The sequence below is a fragment of the Nesoenas mayeri genome, assembly GCF_963082525.1.
Source record: "Nesoenas mayeri genome assembly, chromosome: 6".
Lineage (NCBI taxonomy): Eukaryota > Metazoa > Chordata > Aves > Columbiformes > Columbidae > Nesoenas > Nesoenas mayeri.
Window position 1 is genome coordinate 35,675,233 of NC_137545.1, and position 26,459 is coordinate 35,701,691.

Genomic DNA, 26,459 nt, shown 5'->3' on the forward strand with positions numbered 1-26,459 from the left:
CGCCCATTTGCCAACAAACAATAGAAGTCCTATACTTCAAGCTAAGGATCTTGTCATTACACAAATTTAGTTTCTTTTAGTGTTTCTTTTCCTTTACGGTAGCAGAGCAGGAGAATCTGATTCAGACCCCTTTAACCAAAATCCTACACCAGAACATGCCCACCAAGCTTCCATGTTTATCATACACTTGTACTGAACCAAGATTATCCAAAGATGCTGTGCCAAGCCAGGGCATCAACACCACTCTCCAAGGAGGAGGCAGGAAAACTTCTATGAGAAATGCGCTGAACAAACTCAGACACAGAAGTTCACAGGATCCAAACTTAGCTGAAGCCCCTGCTCCACCACGCGCTCTGGAGAAGCCTCTTTTTATCCAGGGTCTATGAGGAGAGTGTAAGAGCAGCTCCAAATTCTAGTAACTGAGCCAAATGCTTACAAGTTGGGGAACCCCCCTTGCTCCTTCTTACAAATTGTTTCTATGCCAGTGCGAGCCAAGGAAAATAAATGCGACAAGGGGAGATTGAAAACCTCTCTCAAAGAATGTGTCAGCAGTTTTCTCAGCCAACACATCAGGGAATGAACTAGGAAACATCAGGATGCAATGGTTATCTGCCGACAGGTGAAACCAAACTCTTTGCCTGGAAGTTGCAGCAGATTCCTAATCAGACATGGGTTAAAAACAATGCAATCTGAAGTGTGAGAAGCTCATTTGAGAGTTCTTCCTAGTGCAAAAGGTAAAATTGTGGCTTAGGCTGCTGAAGATTAAAATTTCAACCCTCACTGTAATACAGCATGAACATACTTTTTTTTTTTCTGTATGAAGGTTATGATGCTTGGCTTGGATATAAAAATTCTTAGTTTTAAAATTCAAGACAACTTTGTAAAGAAAAGAGGTGATGCTTCAGCTCATATTTCAGCTTTAGTAGGTGAAGCTGAGCAGCAGAAGTTATAAAGAAGAGAGATGGAGGATCTAGTGGTGCTTTCTGGCCATGTGAATCCAGAGCAGCAGTTCATACTTAATCACAGTGGCCTCAGTGGTTATGTGGCCTACAAAAAGTCACAAAGGCAAAAAGCCTTTTTTTTTGTTTTGTTTTTTCCCAGTCTCTCTCTTTCTGAACTGCACCCTGTAAACTCTGGGCTCTACATCAACAGCAGCAATAACTAGAAAGCAGAAAACGCTCAAGTTCACCTATGAGAGATGCCTGGAACCAGCAAGGCAGAAAAAGTCCCTAAGAACCGATCTGTTTTCTAGCAGATCCACAAGGAAAGAATGACGTAGTAACTCTGTGACAAGTGTCGCAAGCACAAAATGAAATCAGGATGTTGTGCCAGATGCTGTACCTATGTTTATGATGATGGTTCCCTTGTTCAGGAAGGTTCTGATACTCAGTGCTGTTTCCAGGAATGATTAAAATACAAATTAGTGATTTATTAAAAGTGACTATTTCTTCTTCTTCTTGAGAGAGAAGCTGCAACTATTGAAAGAGATATTTAAATACTGGGATCACAGAATCTAACAAGAAACAGCAATAAAAAGCCTAGCCAAGCGTTAATAAACATGGTTATTTTTCAAGGTTACAGCCATAATACATAATTTATGAGGCTTGCAGGAAGTTTTTGCCTTGATCCATTAAAGCTACTTTATAATTCTTATTTTGTGGTTGGAAAAAAGAGACTTTCAAGAGTTGCAAATCCTCATGTAAGAAGTTTCTAGATACATAACACGATTCAATCCCATTTTGAGATTAGTTTCCTTTAAATATTTCATAAGTTACTAAAAGCATTTGAAAACAATAAAACACACATCCAGACAGTAAATAATATATGATAGACAGGAACCTTGTAAACAGTAACCTCCCTTTGCAAGAAGATTTAATTAGATGCTTCTACTAACCTCCTTTGATTATATCATCAACACATGCTTTTCTAAAGTACAGCCAAAGAAATGCAGCCCAAGAAAAACCACAATTTGTCAGCACTTGTTGTAAAATTGACAGATAAGCCTCAGTGATAAAATTAATCTAAATCGAGCCATTAAAATTTACTTCTTTGTCACTGTATGTCCATGTTGGTTCTGTGTTTTAACTTTCCTGCACTTGGAGGCTGATCTCTGTTAATGAGCTGATATCTGTACTGAGAAGTACAGAGAAGTAATGAGAACCTGAATGCCAAATTTCAATGTTATCTGAGTTCCATAATGAAAAAAAACTGTGATGATCTGGGTACCGGTGGCCCGCTGACTGCTTTGAATTCTGCAGAGCACTTGTCACGCCACTGTGGCTCTCACAAGGTGTGACCAACATCTGATGCGACAAAAGACTTTATGTGCAATGGTTAATAAAACTTTTATGCCTCCATGTTTGCTTTAGAAATAATGGGCAATCAGATTAATGCAGTGTGCAAAACACATCACATAAACACATTTCCTGTCCTTTATTGCCTGTATCAGCCCTATTACCACGGAGAATGTTGCTTATTGACGAAAAATGGTTGATACAAGGGATATCACATTTCTTCTTCTTTTGGGGAGCAGCTATGTACTTAAAGTCAAATTTATCATTGGTGATACCATTCAGACTTGTGTATTCATGGCAATGGTGGTGAAAATAGAAGTATTTTTTATTTTTGGAGCTGTACAGTACCCAGGGCTCTAATTCTGCCTAAAAGGGATAGCATACTAAGCTCTTTATCATAAGCTTGACTTTAAACACTATCCTGGTGGGATTAAAACATGTATTTAGAAGTAGGTATACATTTAGTTATTTTATTGAATGGGAGCTTAGTCTTTTGCTTAAATATTTTTCTGTATTAAGATCAAATTTCCTGGGCTCTTTAGTAGTAAAAAATGTTAGACCCTACAGGTTTAAGGCAAATTCAATTGTATCTATAACATCCTTGGGAATACTCCAAGTTAATTTTCAGATCTACATCATTTTTATTTCATGTATTTTAAAGATACTTATTCATATCGGGAAAGAAACCAAAACAAGACTCGATTGACTAAATAGTTTTGTTCCACTGTGAATTTTTGTGTGGTTACTATATTAACACACCTTTACCAGATCATCATCCAAGTTACTGTTTTCTTTAGAAGATAGAATTTGACATGTCTTTGATCCTTTTTTCTTGTCTGATTCTTTCTTGATATATTTACTCTAGAGAATGAGTATCTTTTTCTTGCTTCTTCAGGTTAAATTTTTATTAAAGTTCTTTCGCTTTTTTTTTTTTTCTGTCTGCAGTACACTGTGAACATATTTCAGACTTAATAATGTCCATACCAGAACACTGTCATAAAGGGAGATAATAGAGTTGCCTGGTGCCAAGTCTGCTATTTTGATGTTTTGGGTACCTTGATAATCCCTCCTATGTCATATGGCTCTGCTAGAGTACCTGGATTAATACTCTGCTGATTTAAATAGATGCCTTCAAGTGTTCTGTTCCAGGGCATAATTTCCTTTATTAGTTCATCAGAACTTCATATTGGTGACCTTCAAAGTCATAGTGTAAATTTATCTTCTTTCAGATTCTTCTTTGGAAAAAGCAATGACTCCGGGAAATGGAAGCCACTGGAAAATGTTGCAAAGGGTAATAAAGAAGTCCTAATTTTCACAAAATGTTAAGTTTCGGGTATTGCCTTCCTTCACTGTTGTATATAAGACCAGAATTCTGAATATTCTGAATTGACATTTAAAATTATACTTGTGCATACATACTGTATATAAAGAGGGTAAAATGAGCATTCCTGACAGTCTCTTGAATTTCTGTGGCTATAAAACATTATTATCAACAAAAGGGTTTAACAAGAAAACATCTCTGCTTCTCTGCAGAGGTACAAAGAAAACATGAAATCTTCCAGAGAAGTACTTTGGAAGTACCTTTCATTTACAGACCTTACATGCCACCACAGCAGAGGTCTAAGAAAAGAGAGAGAACTCCACTTATTCTGCAAGAAGTTATAAATATGTCCCTCTGCACCAAGGGACAACCTGGACAGGAGAAATGACCACGACGCAATGTTCAGAGTCTAGCAAAGTGCAAGCCTTTGCTTGGGTCATGTGTCCTCAGTAAAAATCCTAGATGACCACTAGGACATTAAAAATAGCCTGAAGTAAAACCTTACCTGAACAATAAACATGGCTATGTGGTGAAATTCGCCCCGGCCTCCCTGCTTCACTGGGACGGTCATGAAGAACTTACTGCCGTCCTTGGAGAATACTGGTTCTTCATTCTATAAATGTAATACCATGTTAGTTTGTCACACTTCCATTAAACTTCCTAATGAAACATCAGCTTAGGTTTTTTTGTCTCAGTGGTTTTGGTAGTTTCTGTGCTCATAAGACAACTGGTGAAAAATGCTTAGATTTTAAATTTATTCTGCTAAGATTAACAAAAATGCGGTGGCCAACAGTAAATGTAGTTCATGCCAGTAGTTTTGCAATTTTGTCCTAAGGTATGGGCTACAGTGCTTGCAAAACTCTCCCTCTCAATTAGAGGTCTGGTAGTTTAGTCCCTAATGCAGCGGGACTTTCCTGGATAAAATCCTTTACAGACATACAATTAATGACAGAGATAAGTCCTACCAGTGATGAGGAGAACAAATGTTTCCATGGTCTGGACTCAGTAAAACATTACTAAGTACATGCTTAACACTCACTGATTTTAATAAAGTTATATGGAAAAAATTAGCACATTGAAGTGATACTCTGAATCATGGTCTTACCAAAACTGCAGCCTGAAGTGGTACTATTTCTCCAAGTCTAACTTTACACAGAAATACTAAAGGAAAATGGCTTGCAATAAAAACATAGATTTTTTTAAAAAAATGATTTCTCATTTGCACATTGCAAAATGAAGCCTGAAATGTATTTTAAATGTAATGTGTTTCATCCGTTTATTGGATAGCTCTTTTGAAGCTATGCAAATGGAACCGTCTGCTGACATATTAGTTCAATGTATTGTTCTGGGTATGAATTTAGAAATATTCTTATGCATTCCAATTACAACCTGTATGACCTCTAATCTTTGAACTCCTTTGGGATTAATTTGGTGGGGTTACTTTTTAATCAGAAAAAAATCAGCACAGTATGTAGGACATGCTTGGAATGGGATTTGCCTGATCTATCTTTAACTATCGAAGAGTTAGGTAGTTAATCAGCTGGTCATCCAAGTGGTTGTTTAACTCAATCTAGAGATGGGAAACCGAAGGGAACATTGGCTCCAAAACCCAGATGGGTGACTTGGTTCAAAGGGCTGAATTGCTCACTGGAAGTGTATATCATTTTCCACCACTGACATGGTCAGCTAGACAGTGAAATGTCCTCTGTGTGATGCTCAGGATTCCCACTACCAGAGACACAAGCTGCAATCTGAATATTTACATAGGCACTGCTATAATCCTCAGCTGTTACATTAATTTAGGATCCTAAAAAGTGTTAGTTTTTTAAAGGAATGGATTGTAATAGCTTATAAAATAATATATAATTAAATAAAAAAGACAATGAAGCAATTACACATTATACACCCAGAAAGAGCATTTATACTATACCTGTTTAGGAAGCCACAGGTCTGACTGCATTTCATATTTCTAAAAAGGAAAAAAATTGCTTTTATGGAATAGCTATAGATCAAAAATATTTCCCACATTCAGTAAAAGTCTCTAGCCATTTCGTGGTTTTTTTTCCACTGTGTTACAATCTTCCCATCTCTTCATTGGCACTTACATTGAAACAAATGATAATTTAATTACAAAGTCAGCTGCTTTATTCAGAGTTTTTGCTAGAACACCACAGGGGACCTAAGAATGCCTTTTTCAGTCCTTTCTGATTAGATATCAAGAAGCTTTACACAGGCAGTTCTATTTGTTTTTTACCTCTAGGCATCATCTGACAACTAGATATTTTAGGTTCCTCATCAACACTGGGCAAACAGCCAGCATCAAGCTCAAAGTGTGAGACCTTTTCAAATCAGAATCCCTTGCTTTAATGGCTTGTAGTGTGGTATTGGTGAAGAGAAAAAAACAAATGCAAACGATTGCTTCTTGTTGGTCACGCTCATATTTTATATCATGCCATCTAAAAAAAAAAAACCCAAATACCATGCACACATTGTTTGAAAAAAAATATAGACTAGACGTCAACTGTTGTAAATTGTTACAGTCACATTGAAGTAATGTACATTTATTAGCTACAGAAGGATCTGTACATATACAGCCTGAAAAATGAAAAATTTGTAGCTACTATAGCAGCTGGTTTTATACAGTACTTTTTGGAACTAAGAAAGTGTGCAAAATGCTAAAGAAAATTTAAAAAATAGTAAGTTTACCATTGAAATCAAATGGTCTGATACAATGTTAAATCTTCTACCAAATAGCCAGTGATAGGACAAGAGGAAATGGACTCAAGTTGTGCCAGAGGAGGTTTAGATTGGATATTAGGAAAAAAAACTTCACGGAACGGGTTGGAACAGGCTGCCCAGGGTGCTGGTGGAGTCACCATCCCTGGAGCGGTTTAAAAGGCGTTTAGATGAGGTTCTTAAGGACATGGTTTAGTGCTAGAGTTAGGTTATGGTTGGACTCGGTGACCCTGAGGGTCTCTTCCAAATGAAATGATGCTATGGAATTCTCCCAGTATGGCCTTTTCTCATTCATAACTGAATCCAAGAGCATCACTTTATCCCAGCTGAGGAACCGTGCAGGGTAATGGGCAGGAGCCCTGGCTGAGCTGTGCTCACTACGTTGACATTGCATCGCGACCCTTTCTCACCCACCTACAACGTCCTCCACTGCACTTTATTTCTTCTGGAATGGGACTTCTCAGTGTCTCTTATATTATGTCCCGAAATTACAGCTCCCTGGACACCTATTTCAAACAAGTCCAATCGACCTTGGAGCACACAAGGGTTCCCTTCAGAAGCGACTGCTCACAGCGGTTGCTGACTGACTTTCTTAACAAAAGGGCACAAGGCTTGCAGGAACCAGGTAAAACGCAACCCAACCAACAAATTTCCATGTTCACAATCTTAATCCACAGTCTGGGGACTTATTTGCAGTTTCTGAGTCAGGAAAAGCAACTTGCACTATGTAGTAAAAGAAGCAGACAAGCTCAGAAATGATCCCTAACACTCTAACAGGACTGAGTTCATCAGCAGACACTGACGGGCGCCTTTTGACTCAGAGGCCAAACTTAGACCTACATTAATCACTCATAACCATTTACGCTGCCAAATTATACCCTCTGCTTTGGAGTATCTGTTGGTACTGATGTTAGCACGTATACAAAACATTTATACTTTTAGCTGGGTCTGGGAGGAGATCGTGACTCAGAATGGGAAAGAAGCCAACTGCATTCAGGATGCAAGACTGACTGGGAAAACGGAGAGATGTAATGCCGGAGTGCCAGAAGTCAAAGTCTGGGTCAAGGGATGGGATGTGGCTGGATTCCAATAGAAACATGTATTTCAGCTTGGCTTACAGTCAAAATGAAATATCACTGTTGCCTTTCAATTATTTTTTTTCTGAAGTTACTTAATTCTGCTATCAAATTTGCAGGAATTATCAGAAAGTTACACCCTTTACTTAAACATATGTAAGCTGTGAGAGACAGAAAGATCTGAAATGGAACTCTGTACGGGGACAGAGGAGAAACCAGGCAGATAGAAGAGAAACCAGTCACCGTGCTTGCTATATCCAGAGTACAGAATGTTCAGCAACTGCAGTTTCCATTGAAGTTAATGAATGAATAAAGCTCAGTAATTCTGAAAATGTCACTCAAAGTTGCTAATTGCATGAAATCATTTCACCAGATTTGGAATTCTCTCACATCCATTTCTTCCCTGTTGACTAATTATACTCTGCTTGCAACTACTGCATCTGCACACTGATTTCCAAAAATCTTTTTCTGATTATGAAAACAAAATGTAGGAAGAAACTTTGAAAAGAGACCTTTGAAAAAATCCAGCTTACCTTGCTGCAAGCCCCAGTCGTGGTTTCACAAACTGTAAGGATGGAGATATTCTGAGGTCTATTTAACCATCTCACCACAGCCTTGGTGTTGCTTACCCATTTCACCATGGTGATGTAATATTCCCTAAGGAAATAAAACATCGTGTTGAGATCATTCCTTTTTCAGATTAGACTTTTTTTTTTAATATATACAGTTAATCAAATGTTGGATTTGTACTATATGACAGTATCAGTACTAAGGGATGGAGAAAAAAAACACCCAAATGTCCAGCATCTGTGTTCCTACAAGTAGGAATGCTCAGTCCTAGCATGCTGTTCCCCTGGGAAATTTGTACTCCATTAGCATCTCTGTCTCCACTATTTGTAACAGATAAACTTTCAAACTGTGAAACGTTTACTTGTGAAACATATTGGTAAATACGTGTGAACCATGCAGTTGCTGGCCAGCTTAAAAAAAACCACTAAAATTCCACAGAAGCCACTATTTTCCTATACCAAATACCTTCAGAAAGCACACATTTTTGCAAAAGAATCCAGTCCTACTGCCAAGCAAACAAAAAAAAAACCATAAAGGTCTGTAAGTCTATTAAATTGCAGGTGAGACAACTTCAAAATGTCACTGGTTCTAAAGTAACAAGTATTGGTCAAACTGTCTGTCCCTCAACGACCCTGGCTGAGCAAGGGAGGCTTTCTAGGCACAGACTCATGGTACGGAGCATCTGCCTCCCTCCTCTCAAAAGTCCTGCCAGGCTGTCAGACCGGGGATGCTGCAGATGAAGCCCAGTTGCAGCTTGTCATCCCAGCCAGGCTATTTGCTTCACTTCTCCACCCGTGGCAGCTTTCACAGCCCAGCTGAGTTAAGAGCAACAGTGGAGTGAACCTGCCTGGAAACTCAGGCCCCTTTTAAAACAAGCGTCTTAGCTTGCATATCATTAGGCTTTTAATCTAATACTGATGGAGGTCTCATTACTCTTTGACAACACATATTTAATTATACATTCAAAAGACTTCTTACTAGATCAAAGATGCTAAGCAGTGCCAACAGCCAATTGCATACAACTGTGATGCTGCACAGAGGAGATGCAGGAGACAGCAATTCACCGCAGCTTCCACCAGCCTTGCCCTGCTGCTGTATTTGAAGACACAGCTGAACCACCCAATATGCTCAAGTTTCTTCTGGCTTTTATGTTTGACCTTTAGTAAGATAGATATTTTCACATGTGGATACCAGAATAATGAGTAGAAATGGTGGCTTCAGGTATATTCTGAATCTAATACTTACACTTTTTTTGTTTAAAAAGCTTTTCATCTTACTGAGGAGCAAAAATGTATGCCAAAAATAAAAAAATAACACAGCCTGAGCTGTTCCATTTGAAAAAGTCTTCAGTGAGGAATGGAAACCAGAATTTGGAATTCAGAATTCAGCTGTTTTAGAAATTAATTGTTCAAATCAAACCATAACATCATCTTTCATCACAGATATAAGCTCCTTGATCATTGAAGTGAAAGCAAAAAAATTTAAAAACTCCTTTTCATCCCCCTTCCATCAGTTATGCACTAATTTCACAACATTATGATGTGTTTATCCTGAGTGTAATATAGTGTGTATGTATATATTTACGTAGAAACACACTTCTGAAATTAAATACTGTCTCTAGGTAATGTCCCTTTGTATTTCACAGTTTTGCAGTTAATCTATTGTTTCACAAATACAGTGTGCATCCACACACACAGAGCAGTTGTGTTGTTGCAGGGCAACAGATACAACCAATTCGAAGTTTGTGGAAGAAAATCGTATGTTTTATTAGAGTAGTTGATACAGCTGAATAAAACCAGAGATGCCTGCAGGGCAAAACCTGTTCTAGTTCTGAGGAAGCTGCTATCAGATTGTGTTTCCAAACTTATCAGGCTTTTTTTTGCAACTAATCTATTGTACTAGTAATGAAAATAAGCGCACTCTTTTTCCCTCAAGATCCAAATACACAAATGTACTGGGATTAACAGACTCTCTGCATTTGTACATCCACTAAGTTTCCTTACAACATCACTTTAAAAAGGAAAGACTATGATTGCTTTCCAGACAAAGGACTGAAGCAAGATATTAAATACAAATTTTCACTATTTTTAGATTCTCCATTTGATACCCATTTAATTAGCTGCTCTACAGTACTTTGCATGTTCAGAACACAACTTCTGTCCTTGTTTGAGAACATTTTTTAAATCAGACTGTGGATTAATTTTCTGCATGTCCAAAGAGTAAAAAATGTAATTACCAATCTCCTGTGCAATGTTGGTTTAAATTCACTGTATTACACAGGGGCTGTGTGGCAGAGACAGAAGCCAGTTTTAGCATCCAATTGGCCTAATAAGAGCAGACTTTTCTGTCTTGCCTTGGCTTGTTTTATTCAAGCTGTGTCTCCTCACCCCACTCCTTTCTTTTTCCTACACTTTGTGTAGGCAGTTCCAGGGCTTTCCGTATCGACCCCAAATCACAGCAGGGCCAGTCTAAGATGACCATGGGAACCACAAAAACCCACTGATACCTCTATCCCAACCATCTAACAAACTCTTAGGGTTCCTACTGATATCCTTGGTCTTCCTGAAAACCTCATTCAATCCCTGCTTCATAGACCTGTCTTTTTGTTTTTTTACCCAGTTCCCATTTCATGGTCTAATCAAACTTTCATCTGAAACTTTTTAGAGTCTCTTTCATCTGCCCTCAGAGTTTTTCCTTTCAGAATTCCAAAGAGTTAGCTTTCTTCTTTACTCTAGATAAAAGTGGACAGAAAACACTAACAATACAGAAAAGCAGTCTCCTTCCACAACATCCCACGATCAGTGAATATTGAAGGACCTTGTAAGTGACTCACCTTATTCTAAGTTGGACTGAACAAGGAAATGCATAAAAACAAGAGCTTCAAGCTCATTGACCAGACAGAGAGCTACTTCTGATTGCACATCCCCTTTTTAAACCTGTCGCTTGGCTTCAAATTGGCCTAAGGCAATTATATAAGGAAATCAGAATAAAGAAGGCACAGCTTTCCCTTAGGCCTGTGAACCAGGAACACGACACGTGTACAGTCAGCTCAACAGCAGGAGCTGGACCATCCCGTATGTGCCGAGGGGATGCTGCACACAGGAGAGGTCAGGTCTTGGGGGCTGAGGGGGATGGAGGATATTCAGTGAGAAAAAGAATCTCCAACTGTAGGTGTTAAGAAAGAAACTGTCTTTCCTGAGCATATGGCAATTAACTTTTTTTTCCAAAGGCTTGTAACTTGATGAAATCTGGATTCATTTTTCACTGCTGATAAAAAACTTTTAAAATATCAAAGGTGTTTATCAACCCTTGCCAAGCTTGAAAACCCAATTTTTTTTAATCTTTCTTAAGAATGTTTTCCTTCATTTTGATTATCTCAACTGATACACAGTTCTACAGAGATGGTTTAACAGTTTGCTAATGTATTTATCATAGCTCAAGAATGTCCAGCACATCTTGTTTCACTTGTAATTTGTGAGATGTTTGTGACTAGAAAGACATAGATGTGTATCTTGGTGGCGATGATTGTAAGTGCTTAGCAAAGTCGACAGAGACAATAAGATGAACAAAAGAAAGGGATTTGCACTGCATTACATTGGAAGCAGCGTTGCAATCATAATTAAATTTGAACATTAGATACTTAGATTTGAAACAGACAGATTAACATCACAGGAGAATAATAACCCACAGTAATAAACTTAAAAATAAGAAACCGTTCAAAAAAGAGAGTCAAAGTTTGCAACTTCATACCATTCACCATAATTAAGAAACCTTCTTTACCTCTAAGCCAATGAGATTATTAATATAAAACATCTGCTTAATAAGAATAGCTGTAAGACATTTAACATTTATGGCAATGGAAAATGGAACCTTACTTTTGTTGATGGTTCCAATAGATTTGGATTTGTATAATAACTACAACAGGGTTCAGCTAGAGAAAACCAACTTCTTATGCTCTACTGGTTTGCTGGCAGGTTGTTATCTAAAAAGGTAAGCAACAGAAGCTTGCCCCATGCACAATGCTCTAGAATATTTACTATATTCTTAAATTATTTATAATATTCTGTATTGCAAAGAGTATGAGAATTTACAGACACTAGGTAGAAAATGTCTTTCTCAGAAACACACAGGGAAAACAACACAAATTGAGACATGAGCTGCAAGGTAGCTAAGATAACCAGAGTTTATTAGTATTGTGGTATACCACACATGACTTTATCTATTTGTGCATTGATGCATGTACCACAGTTTTCTTCTGAGACTAAGGCACAAGCATTTGGCTAGAAGGAGCTTTTCTAGCTCCCCTTTGCATAGGTGCTGGTGGCCACCATCCTAGCCAGGCCAACAAGCTCTGCTGTCCATTGAGCCATGAACCCTGGCCATGACCATCTTGGCAGCCCTGTGATGGACTCTCATCGTCCCCCTTGAATCCTCAGATTCGGTGTGGGTAGTGCTCTGCTTTTAAGGGACATGGACACCACAACCTTCCCTTAGCTGCTGGCCACACTCCTCCTGGAGCAGGGTCCAGCCTTGGCAACAATAAGCCCGTGCTGTTGTCTCCTGTTCAGCCCAAGCACAAATCCTCTGGCAGGATGACGGCTGGACAGGCAGGCAGGTCCCCATCCCTGCTGATCCGGGTTGGTCCTGGCCCACCTACAGAACTTGCATTTCTTCCCACTGAACAGGAAGGGAATAATCAGTAAATTCCTTGGCCCTGTGTGGGAAAGCTTCAATATATACATTCTATAAATAAATAAATAAATATATTATGTGAACATATTTTTATCCTGCAAGCTTGGGCTGAATAGATTACAAACATTTGCTGTAGGGTATGATAGTGAATTAATCCTCTATATTAACCTCGTGAGATAGGTATTGTTATTGCCAAGTTACAGAAGAGGGGAAGGGCAGAAGCTTGAAAGACGTGACTAGACACAGCATAGTTAAGGAAGGCTGAAAGTCAACCCCAATTTTCTTAATATCAAATTGCACCCCTCTTCCTAATCTTTCCCATTTCCAGTTAGAATCAAATATGCTTTATATTGCAAAGAAAGGCTCAGATAAACTGGCTGCCAGAAGTATAAAAACAACCTTTCTAGATTCAAAACACAATTTCAAACTGGAAGTGCATGAATATCCAAATGATTCTGTTGATTTGGAAATTTGTGGATGATAAAAACATTGCTGAAGCTTGTAAGAGCATTGCATGAATTTATGCAAACTCAATTTAAGTGTTTTCAGTTCCACTACGAAGGATTAATTAAATTCAATATAAATTATTTAAATTTGTCAAAGTCAGAAGGGTTGACTGTGTATTTCAGTCTCTTTAAAAGCAGGCATATATGAAACGGGAATGTGGACATATAGCATTTTTTCAGGCATCTAAAAATACCATTTGTAAAGCTAAGAAAAATTGCTTTTAGTGTGTTTTAAAACTACCTGGTCAGCAGTGGCTGGGAATAGTGCAGAGCCAATGCAGTTTGCTCACTATGGCTGAGAATGGGGAAAGTTTGCAGGAGATGATCCCCACGCTGAGACTTTCAAGAGCCAATACACACTCATAGCAGAAAAATCTTTTCATCATGTATGGAAGCACAGCTCTACTCTAGTAACTCAACTGCAGCTTCTTTCATGTGTTATTTCACATTACCAACTTTCACTTTGGAAAAGAAATTGAAATTTTCTGCCTGACAGGTCTAAATTCAAACATGGGGTTTGCAAAAATCAGCCTACATAATTCCTAAATATCACGTTAATACCTTATATCTAAATATCACCAGTTCCAAGGATTCTTCAGATGTCCTAAGGTACAGTGGTCTGAACTGACCGTATTGCTTTTTCAAGATTTCAGCAGGAGGTATTAGCTTTCCAACCAGACCTTCAGGAGCTAGCAGTATACGAGTGCACACATATTTCATCTTACAGGTATATTGGCTTTCTAGGACTAATGAGAAAAAAAGCCTTGCAGTGCAAAATCCTGATTGCCACTGAAGAAAACAGAAAGTAATTGAATGCATGGAATGAAAACACCAAGGGGGAAACAGTAATTGCACAGAATACGACCACTGGTTTAAAGGAAGACTGCCAGTCATTTTGCGGCATCAACAGTACACAGTAGATGGTAAATTCTTCCACAGAATAAAACTTCCAGGACTAAATTTACAAATGTTATTGCTACCTTTATATCAGAAAAACATGAACAAAACTTGGGAAATATTACCAAGCACCTTTATAGAATCACTGAAATGAAGGCAGAACATAGAATTTACTCAATCTTACATCAAGTTCCCAGATGCCCTAAAAATCAGAGAAACAGTTTTCTGCCTCCACAGGTTCTGCACTGCACAAAATCTGGGGAGAGTTGAGGATCTGAATGTTACTTTTAGTGGTTATAAAGAAGAGAAGCCCCCTTCCCTACCCATTTGTGTAGTTTCTCTGTGTAGCAGTGACTTCCTGCTGTAATAACAGCTCATACAATATGTATTTCCAAAATGTTTCTGCCCTGAAAGATCCATAAAACTAGGTATGATAGTATTCCATTCCATTTAATTCTGAAAGTCTCCCATGACCTATTCACTAGTGACTCCACAACAAATGGATGAGAAAGGTTTTGAAAAAAAATGGCCCCTAAAAGTAGCTACTACTTTTGATAAAAAAGCTAATAGTTTACAAAAAACTTCCAGCCAATACACACTACAAAGATTTCCACTCTAAAAAGGCCTGTTCATAGCTCATTCACAGTATCACAGTATGTTTGGGATTGGAAGGGACCTCCTCATACTTGTGTATATAATGATATATGGATATGTATGGATTGATGACCAGTGTGATGACTGATTACTACTCAAATACTGAGTCAGAATGCAAGATTTACAGTACACTTGGCTGACAAGTATATAATTTTTCTAATTTTTATTGCATGGATATTACACCTTAAGAGCTAAAATTATTATGAAAATAACTTTTTTCCAGGTTTAAATAGTTTTACTCTGTCTTCTGATACAGTAGCAAACCAGAATTTTCAACATGAACAGTATTTCAATTAAACAGCAACAATATCTTTATCAAGGACCCTAAAATCTGGCAAAGACAACCCTTAACTCTAGAAAAGAAATTCCACAAATTGAGCTACTGCTATAGCCTTCAGCTTCTTGGTGCAAAAAATATTTTAAGATATCAATATCATTCATTTGATTCTACTTTTATTTTCAACCTGTTGTGGAGAAAGAATGAATCTGAAAAAGCCAGAGTGAAACCATAACATCTGAAGAACATTTTCAACGTTGTTTTCCTCGGGGATTTACACATTGCTTTCCCATTTCACTTCTTTGTGCCCTCTGACATTTAAAGGGCAATTTTAATGCTGTTTAAGAGGAGTTAAGATGCTAATCTTGATGGCAAGGAATCTCTTACAAATCTTACGCTATCACTTAAATTAATGAAGGGTTAGCAAGCAGCAGGAGATTTTATTATGTTTTTCAGCAGTGGCCCATCAACAGAAAGAAAATGCTTCAAAAAGCACAACTCATTCAAAATCATTCCTTTCACTAACACAATCAGTCAGCATTCCAGCTGACATAAATAATTGCAAGGCATAATTCACTATTAAATTATTCCTGCACTGAATTAGAGTACCTCAATTTGTGTAGACAAGAGCTGTGCCACCTTAAAACTGGTTGCAATGGCTGTGAATCAGTACCCGCTGCTAACATTCTGATTGTATTGGGAGCAATTATGGTAAAATCTTTTGGGTTCTGTAGGAATCGCAAAAAGAACAACTATATAGAGAGGTTTATGGTTGTTTTTTTTTTTAGCTAGAGGTAGGTTTATGGTTGGCAATCCTTTTCATGCCTTTCTCTATCTGAAAATGCCCTGAGCGAAGAGAGGCAGTAGTGCTTCCCTGGCCCTTAGACTGCAGCCAGATCTGGACTGCAGTAACTCTTTTACGGTTATTATTACCTATATTGTATAATAATTTAGGGTTAGAAGATCATTAGCACATGCACTGAAAACAGAATGGGAATTTAATCAAGATGACCACTTTTCTACAATTTAGAATATTTGTATGGGAAGGGATGGAATTTTTCTTGCCCTTAAAGGAAAGTTTCAACGCATCTTGAAGTGAGGACAGGTAATCGGGAGCTCAGCCTAAGGTAGCAACTTCAGCAGGAGGTTCACTGTTTTTAGCCAGACCTCGTTGCATCAGCCCCAGAGTCAAAGGGACTGTTATATTAGCTCAGTGGTTCTGAAGCTGTTTCTCCTGGAGTAATACAACACCACCCCTATCAGTCTATGTGATCCGGTGTCATCGCATCTTGCCTTCTGCCACCTTGCTGCATCTGTCAGCCACGGGGAGAAACAAAACTTCATGTAACCTACTGGAATTGAAAAGTTCAGACTATTCCTCTCTAAATGAGGAAACACTGATTACATGTTCTATGCATTTGCAATATACTTCTATATTCTGCGATCTCACTTCAGAAACTGAAGGTAACAAGTTGGCATGACACAAAGAAAGGCTGGGAGTGAATGCCAGAACAGCCTCAGAACCACGGCAGTGTTCAGCCCCCTTAAGCACACCTTAGGATTCTTAATTTCATATATTTCAAGTAAGTTGGTGATTCTCAGAACATCAGACATGAGCAAATCCCAGATTCCTGTGATTTTTTGAGAGAAGCACCAATCCAATACACCTGTATTTTATTTTATCATCATTATGTTCAGCCACAGCGATGGAGATCAAGTGCATTCCAGATAAGTGTTGTGCTGATGCAAAGAGGCAATGATTAGCCTGAGAAAAAGTCACGTTAAATTAAACATGAGTTTCACAACAATGAAATTATATACCTTGATTTAAAGCTGTCAGGTGGCATCAGTTCCAGTGTGTGCGCTGGTCCATACAGATTAACTACAAACAGCTTTACTGTTGGGTTTGTTTGACCTGCCTTTGAGAAAAAGGAAATAGGAGATTAAAAGACACTGAATCAGTGACAGATAAACAGACTCACTCATTAACATAATTCACTATCTCTATAATTATGAAAAATTATTAAAGTTTAACAATCTCAAATCTAAAAAATGTATTTTCACAGCTATATGAATTACACAGATAAAAATACGAAGAATTCATTGAGTAATTCTCTCACTGTCCTTTACTGATGGCAAACCTGCCTGAGCAGAGCAAGTGACCAATGTTAGAAGTGGTTTGGCCCAGTCAGCTGCAAAAACACAGCCAGTTCCTAAACCAGCAGCTAAATCCAGCCTCCAGCAAAGTCTTTTCCAGACACTATTGCTCCTTCTTCCAAAAAGCTACACTACCTATATCTGGGACAGCATTCCTCCTCTTCCTTCTCCCCCAGCCTTCCTTCCCTGGCTTGATGAGTTGGAAATCTCTGTTTTTGGTCCTGATCAGAACCCAGCTGCTTTGGCAGGCCAGCTCTAAGAGAAACAAAATGCTTCTTGTTGCTAAAGGATAATAAAATGGCAGCTTGATATATATCCACTGGGAAGAGTCTAATAAATCCTGATGATCTACAGGGAAGTTAGACTCGTCCTTTTCCTGGTAACATGCCTTGTTACAGACCGATGTTCCTGAGATGAAGAGAAAGGACTGGAGATAGAGGACAAGGCTCTGTAGGGCTGAGAAGAAGATGATACTAGTCCCAGATCCCTGTCCTAGCTATATCATATTCAAGCTTCTTGTTCACGTAAATCACAAGAGTCACACAACACAATCTAGGATCCTTGGGATATGGGGGATGAAAAGAGTGTTTTTCAGTGGGGCTGACTTCCGTTTAATATTAGAAGGATAAGGTACAATCACTGATTCTACAGATTTAATCATAAGAAAGTACAAAGCTGCATATCTGGCTCCTCACAGGGGTATTTGGTAATGCAGAAGAGCTTGGCTTAAATACTATACATTCACATATTCCCCTTAGAAATTGGACTTATCACAAAATACAGACAGTCTAAATGCTGTATTCAAATGTTTCTGAGTGATATGTGGGACAAGAAAGTGATATTTATGTATTTTAACTAATGTTTAAAAAAGTTTTAAAAATTGATTTAATGAGACTCCTGGAATGTGTTTCTTTCATAAAACCTTTTACATTCGCCTCAAAAGAAAAGTGGTCACATACATGGAACTACATATTCTGCTCAAAAAGAAATCGAGCACTTTGAAACTGCATGCAAAGGATGGATAAACTGATAACCTGGAGGACAATATCAGTGCTGGAGCTCAGCACAAAAATGACAGCTAGGGAGGCACTGGGGGCAATTTCAGACATTATTCCTGTCTGGGTTGTTCTTTCACTTTCCAACACAAACCTGAAACCCCTTCTCTAAATCTGGAACTCAGTGATAGTTCTATTTTATATATATCTATATATATCTATTTTATTTTTTTTTTCCTCATTTTGATGGCCAGGAAAAGATTTTACTGTGGCTTAGCTTGCTCAGAGCCAGTCTGTCAGATTTATTAACAAAAGCAAAATTTGCTGAGATCTATGTAACTGCAATGAAACAAGCCCTGCGCTGTGCACACAGTGCATACGACTCCAGTGCAGTTGTGACAGTATCTTTTTTTTCTCTGTAGTCCTTTAAACATATTACTCTTCTCCCAGAAGTGGTGGATTGATTTTACCAAGCAATATATCAATTCTGAAATTACTACAAATCAATTTGTCTGCTGCTCCGTCACCCGATAGTTTCTATCCAGCAAAAGGCATTACAGTCTACTGAAAAAAAAAAAAAAAGTAATTAATATTTCCTGAAAAACAACATAAACACAAGCAGCCTCTGTTAGTGCCCAGATCAGTCGGTCCATGTGGTTGAATACTATCACTGTGCAAGGAAGAGGACGTGGGGGCTGCACTCCCACTCATCTTACCTTAGGATAAGGATACTGCTTTCCTTTTGGATAGATAGCTCCAGTAAACCGGGGAATCACCATGTTTGGTACCAGAGAGTCATTTATGGTCAGGAACGCCAGTCTTTCACCATCTGGAGACCACCAGTGGGCAATGTGGGAATGAAGAAGTTCCTCTGCAAAACCAGATCTCCTTAAGGTCCATAAAAATAACTATCACGTAGTTTCCAGCTCATTCAGTTGATGCCGATTTGTTCTTTCTGTACCTACTTGAAATGCATCTGTTGTAGTTTCAGTAATTTCACATTATCTTGGGTTGAATGTTTGGATAACAAGGCATATCAAAAGACCAAACTTTAACCATTTTCCCCAAATGAATACTTCACTGACATCAATAAATCATCTAAATGTGAAAGATGATTGTAACTGCCATATGTTTAGTTCCATTGCATTCCATTAGATGTGTTTAATTAATTTTTAAGTGCTTTGGACCATTTTAATATACAGATTTTTTAGGATTGTCAATCTTTCAACATACCCAATTTGTCTGAGCTGTGACAACTGGCAACAGACAGATCCTCACATAGCAATATTTAAATAATAATTTTTGGAGTACAATATTTTAGCTTTCTTGTCTCAGTCTAATGGTTAGCTTTAATTCTTCAAAACTTCAGCTTTTCTGCAATGTAACTTTTTGAAAATCCAAACAAAACTTTATGTTTTTATGCAAATTTTATTTGACCTCCCAACCAGAGTAATTCTCAAAAATGTCCTGCAATGTTTTCTTACATTTATTGTCATTATATTTCATATTAGAAAGAAACAAAACATAGACAACCATAGAAGCAACACCCAAACTCCTGGAATGCCAGTAAACGAGCTCCTGACCAATTCCAGATTCACCCTGTGCAGGTATTCTGTCTTACACTCATTAGAAACTCTTTTTCAATGCGTGTTCAAACTACTGACTTGTTTGGTGAGCCTTTTGTATTTTAATTTGAAGAATTTGGCTGGAAAACTAATTGACTGCATACCTAATTTAAGAGCATACCCAAAACTACTTAAATTGTCAACGGAGACTCTCCAAGAAGCTAATCAAATTCTGAAATTTTTGAAGCGGCTTAATAGGTTGCATGATCTAAGGTTAGGTGCAACGAAGCTGGGGTCTATATTAAATAAGTCATATATTCTGGGTCATGCTTCTCTCCCTGGCTGGATAACTAAAATCTTTTACACAGGAGAAAAACAGAGAATGAATGGTGAATATCAGATAGCACAAATCACAACTGTATTTGTTTTGAAATATTACTGTTTGCATTCAAACAAGGTTACCATGCAAAGAAAAGCTATTCCCAAATGCTTGTGTAAGGTAAAATGCTAAACGCAAACTCATGCAAATGACAGAAGAAAACAAATGAGGTCGAAAGGAGGAACAGTTCTCAATTCAACTGAAAATCTCTTAATTTTGTCTGGATGATATTCAGCCTCCTTGGCTTCTGACGCTATTAAAAATGGTACTGAACGTAGAAGACTGGTAGAAATCAAACAGTGGTTGATGGGAAAGAAGCAGTACATTCATTCATGCCAAGAGACACTGACTGTGGTCCTCCAACTGGTAGAGGCAGAATTCCCTTTCAACCTCACTTTAATTACATATATTATGGAGAAGAGCCCACTGCCTGCATCCCTGTGAACCAGAAGAATTCTCTGCATGTTGGGAAATGCAACAGCTGTTTGGGCCAGGGATTAAAAAACTCAGAAAAGAATGGGCAAAATCACTTAAGGAAGGCTTTAGGACACGCATCAGTAGGAAAACTTTGGGATGTGTATCACTGCAGAAACTTTCTAGTCCCAGACTGGACACTTTTTGCGTTTCCTTCTCATGACAAAGGTACATGTACAGCTGAAGAGACAGGGAATAAGAAGAACAAAGTGAGGCTTTAACTGACGTGGCAGTATAAGATATTTGGACAAATGCGCCTAGCTTCCTTTTCAAAAAAAGAAGTAGCAAGCTCCCGGACTTCTTGAAAATCAGCCCTGTATGAGGCTTATGTATCCATGTGTTCACAGGCATATGAAGAAGCCTGTTGTGTTTTGTTGTCAGCTAAAGAAGTTATATGAAGCTTTAAAGCCTTTCAGTCCCCAAATATTAACTAATAAAGCGTGTCTATGTGAAGGATGGGCATACACAGAGAAGCCGGAGCATAACCCCAGACAAGTATCCTTGCCATTATTGTCCTAGTTGCTCCTACTCTTTCCAGGTTACCCCATTTGCTTTTCCTGTTCATCACGAAGTATTTGCAGCTTAAAGGAAAAAATCATTTGTTTTAACAACAGCATTGTTGATCTTTAAAATAAATGAAGTTAAAAAAAATCCACATCATCCTCTTCCAGATACTGAGATACACAGGTAAACTTAAATAAAAAATAAAAAGCATATTGGCATGTTTCAAATAAAAGAGATTAGTTTTGATTCTTTTTAGTTCCTAAATGTAGATGTCATGAATGCAGAGGTTCAAATCATATAAATACCCTGACATTTCTTCCATTAAAATATGTCTTAAACTTCGATCTGTATAATTCTTAAATGAGATGTACTCCATCCCTTCCAGACAGCTCCAATAAAACACCTGGCAAATACCAGAACTGATCTGTTGCACTAAGTAACCTTTTGTGGTCCCTCCCAAATGGAATTATTCTAAGATATCTTCCTTTGCAGACTAGGAAGGGATGTTTTTTTAAAGAATCTCATGTCACATTTTGTTCTGTGGAGCAGAGCTGGATAATGATCCTTCACGATATATCACTCACTGCAGCTCCACGCTGCATATGAAAGAGAAGAGAAACACAGGTTGCCCTCTTCTGAACAGGTGTCCTCAAAATGCTTGCAGAATTGGAGCCACAATTGCCTTATTGCATCCATGACTGTGACCTTTACTAACTTCACTTTGTTTCAGCAAAAACTTGATATACCATATCAACTTCAATGAGGTACATATGCTTAAATTCCTCAATTTGCATGAAGTCACGTTAGATTTGAAGAATACAAAGTGTATCTAAAATGATATGCCATTCCAAAGATTTCCTTTGTCACCAAGTTTTGAAATGTGCCAACATATTAAAATATTTCAACACATTAATAGAAACCTTAGAAGTGGGTAATTATCAGACATAGGCATTTATATGGCTAAGGGATGCAAACTACCATTCTAATTTCAGAGTTTACCTGGGCAGAGAAATAAAAAATAAACATAAAAAATCAATTTAAAAAGTGAGCTATCTGCTTATAACAACTGAAATGCCAAGAGGCATGGATAGATCAGTTCTAAGGGCCCTGCTGAAGATCACTGCTATATGGTGTAACATTATTCCTAAAAAACACTGCATACAATAAGTTATATTCTTCAGGTAACTGAGTATTTAACACCAAACTATTTATCCATAAAATTTGACTCATAGAAGGAATAACTGAAATGTGTACTAAATTTAAGCTCTTGTACCAAGCTGGATAATCAGCTTCCATTTTTAAAAATTATTTATTATTTATTATTATTTTAAAAGCATTACTGATGCAGAGGGAAGCATTCTGTGTTACTATGCAGAAGGTGGCTTCAGAAGCCAAAGGATATCACAGGCTGAGCTTGTCCTCCACTCCGTTTTGGCACTGCCTGCCAGCAACAGCCAGTTTTCCATCAGTCCAGCCCAGGTTGATTTAAGCTAAAGTAGCGGCCACTGCTGAGGTAACAGCACAACACTTTTAGATCTCGCTAAAACACTGATGTTTTCTTTAAAGTCAAGCACAATGTTACTGCCTGGCTTGAGGGGCTGGAGTCTCTCGTGAGTCAGGCTAAAGCACAGCAAAACCAACACTGAGGCTGAAGGAGAGACACTGGTAAAACATCAGTGAGGCACCAGGCAGTATCATCTTTGATCACCTTTCACTGTGTATCAAGCAGTAAAAAAGGAAACGTAGCCAAATCTTCTTCTACGCTACGACTATTCCGTGCCCTCTTCTATTAGGATGCTTTAACTGTAAGCAGATCAGCACTTGTTCACAAAAGCAAACTTGAGTCCTTCCCCTCCTCAGCTGCATTGTAAACCCAGAATAGCTCCAGAGGTATGAATGGAGTTATTCTAGATAAGCAAAACATACAGGGTGTTTAGTTTTATTTGAAGAGCTCTGTTTGAAATGCCAGCCTCACTGAAGTTGGCAGTAAAATTCCACATCAAGATTTCACTACTGTAGCATTTTTTACAAGCTACCTAGTCTTCATAATGCATTTGATGCATTCTGGTTGAAAACAAATTCTTCTTTCTCAGAAAATATTGTTATATGCAAAGCGGCAGTCAATACAAAGTGTGAATAGATACAAAGGCAATCTTGCAAGAAAATGAGAAGGCACAGAAGAAAAAAATACCTTAGACACCATTCTCTGAAATGAATAGATTTGTGCTGTTGAGTCTGTACAAGAGCTTCTCCTCTGTTTTAATAAACAGATATGTTTGTCTGGCTTACCTTCATATAACCAGTCTGCAATTCCATTAAAAATAATTCCTTCTTTTCCTGAAGATGTCAGGCGCAATGAGCTACTCTTTACATCAGGCTGATAGTAGATGTTATTTTCAAAAATATAAATCTGGATGAGGTAAGAGGGAAGGAGAGAAAAAAGAACATTTTGGTAGATATAAATGAATGTTCAGCTGTGAATAATTTCCTCAGGCTCAGAACAGTCTACAGAATAATTCAGCGTGAGTTTTCACCAACACTGGTTTCATATTTCTTTTTATTATCAATTTGGACAAACTAAGCAAACTCTTAATACTTATGCGAAGCCAAATTCTTCCTTTGAAATTGTCTTCCCAGTTGAAATGTTTCAATTCACTTTAAGAAATATTATTACATTCCTCAGAATCGCACAGGAGACAAATTTTATAACAGTTGAATAGATAGAGAAATTCTCCATTAATTCCACTCTGTCTAATAAAATAATCTGTTTTTCTAGCTGTGAAATTAGACACACTTCTGCAAGTACATACAGCACAGTACATACATCGTAAATGTAAGCCAGAGCTTTCTATCATGGTATGATAACTTACTGGAAAAGCAAAAATAAACAGCAGACTGCTGTTAACTTCTCTCAGCTTGCTGACACTATGTTTGACTCTGACACACATTTTACCCCAAGTGTGTTATATAGATGCGCTTTATTTTCAAGTGTGGGCTCCTCCTTCTCTTCCTGAGAGCAGCAGACTAGACAGACAGACCTTTCCTCCTTCGCTGCCGCTTCTCAGCCTTGTCTGCTTTCCTGTCCCTGCTCGCTTTGTTGCAAAGGTTTTCAAGTTCACCCTTTTTGTGCAGCTGAGCTCCGGGCTCCATGACAAAATACAATAAAGGAAAGGCAAAGGCCAACCCCTCTCCCCTGCCCCACCTCCAAAAAAAAGGACTACAGAGGAGGATGGGGATGGCAAAAAGGACAGGAGACAAATACAGTGATGATGAGGAAAGTTTGTGACATGGAAATTCTTGCATACTCAGACACACACCACAATGGGCTACATGTCTGCCTTTTCTCCTATTAGCCAGGAGACCCTCAAGCACTTCAATGCAACACAATTTAGGTACGTGCTGTCCCACAGGTATTAAAAAGCAGAACACAGCTATTAGCTTTTCCTGTAACAATCCTCTTGATCCTTTTTGTCTCTACTCCTGCACTCCTTGTTTTCCTGAGTTGTCAATGCCTGTGACTAGACTTGTATTTGAGCTGTCATTCTCTCAGAGTTGTAGACTTTTTCTTTGTTTTATTACTAAATTACAATGACCACATGTGCGCTTGCACAGCTTAGCAATGGAATCAACCTAATACCAATATTATGCACCAAACTTGTTTCACATTAAGAAAATACATCTAAGAGTATTAGAGAAACAACACACATTAGAAATTTCTGTTCTGCAATTTCATAAATGTACACTGATATACAGAGTCTCAGGGACTGCTGCCATGAAGTAAATATATTTCCACCAAAGAGCATTTTAAAAGCCTAGTCATTTATCATTCTCGCATACGTCTATGATAAACGACTTATGGGAAAATACTAACCAGAGAGCAAAGTATTATTGTCACTATTACTGCTGTTCTCTTTGCTTCTAAATTACCATCTGAAACAGATTTCCCTGTAAGTCCCCAAGCTAATGCCATTTCTTGATTTTTAACAGTAGGCACCTCATGATTCCTGCTGCATAAAGCAATAAAGCTGAGTTTTGTTCATACCATGAGCAATGCAATGATTTTCACCATTAATGAGAATCAAGGGTGACTTGGAACAAAGTACTTTTTGGTCAGAAATTCAAAACTGAGCAGTAAGTTCAAACCTGAAGTAAAAATAGTTGATCGAGTTTGAATAATCCAAAATGTACTTATCAGTAATTACATTTATAGTTTCATAAATAACATTTGATACCATTAAGAATTTATGGGAATGTGACATATGACCCAGCATTAACACCAAAAGAAAACAAGGATTAGAGAAAGATGGACATAGCAATCTTTTGAAATACTGACAAATACTTCTTATTAATGTATATTTCCACAGTAAAAATGTACATTTTTTTTCTAAGTTAAAAGAAACAGATACAAGTAATAACAAGGCTTGGCTAACTGCTTAACCAAGAAAAATAAATAATTTAGTCAAATACTTGCTACTATTTAAATGAACTAAAAATATTCCTATCAACCTAAATTACAGGTGGCATAAGCAGTGGGAACCAGACTGTTGCTGAGTAAGGAGTGATTTCTTACAGTTGACAATCTCTTATATAAAAAGCTCCTTCCAGGAGATTAAAAAAAAAAAAAAAAAGCCTACTTGATCAAATGATTCTATTTAATTTAAGCTTCTTTAATTAAATGAGTTCAATCTAATTCATTTTTGAAGATCAGAAGTATTGTTTTTGCTTCTCTCCCAGCTTTTCAGGCCGTTTTTATTTTTAATGGTGAAGATACCCATAGTGTCTAGTCTCTGCAATGAAAAGCTTGCATTTAAAGCCACCATTGTCAGATGAAGTGCAGGATTAAGAACTACTTGTTTTATGACTGAACCATGAAAAGGTCTTTAATCCTGTTATTACTATTAGCAGGCATTGCTAATTCCATTTGACACATTGCAAATAAGTAAATATCTCAGAAGGAATACTCACTGTTGTGCCACTGATTGTTGCCCTCCTTGGCTTTATTCCCTGTTCATTTCATAAAGTGGCTTTGTTTCCATCCTCAAACAGTTCTCAGCCACCCTCGGAACATCCCCACAATCCTCTTAGTCTACTTTGTCACCGAAATTTCCCTTCTCTCCTCATCACTCTTGGCATGTGTTCTTTCACTTCTGAAAGCTACCCCAATGAATAATATTTCTTCTAACATATGGATTGGGACATTTTAAACTTCTTGAAAAACTTGAAAGCCACTCAGTGGCTCTCTCCCTAGCAAGCCTCGAGCTCATAGCGTACTTGAATGTATCATTAAAAATGATGAATTTATGTTCCTTCGCAAAACATTTTATGCAATATCGTTCATGTTCTTCCACGTAACTAAACACCA

General features: G+C 37.8%; 1 protein-coding gene across 3 annotated transcripts in view; it reads right to left on the reverse strand.

The window, feature by feature from the left end:
* Positions 1-26,459, reverse strand: part of DPP10 (dipeptidyl peptidase like 10) — a gene marked incomplete at both ends in the record, with an annotated part of 492,309 nt that overhangs the window by 26,544 nt on the left and 439,306 nt on the right. For 2 of the 3 annotated variants that reach the window (XM_080346726.1, XM_080346725.1), the window contains 6 exons: positions 4,121-4,228; positions 5,546-5,584; positions 7,961-8,084; positions 16,845-16,942; positions 18,892-19,046; positions 23,387-23,507. In XM_080346726.1, coding sequence (XP_080202852.1) covers positions 4,121-4,228; positions 5,546-5,584; positions 7,961-8,084; positions 16,845-16,942; positions 18,892-19,046; positions 23,387-23,507 — 645 coding nt within the window. The remainder of the gene's footprint in view (positions 1-4,120; positions 4,229-5,545; positions 5,585-7,960; positions 8,085-16,844; positions 16,943-18,891; positions 19,047-23,386; positions 23,508-26,459) is intronic. The other variant, XM_080346727.1, reaches the window with a different exon arrangement.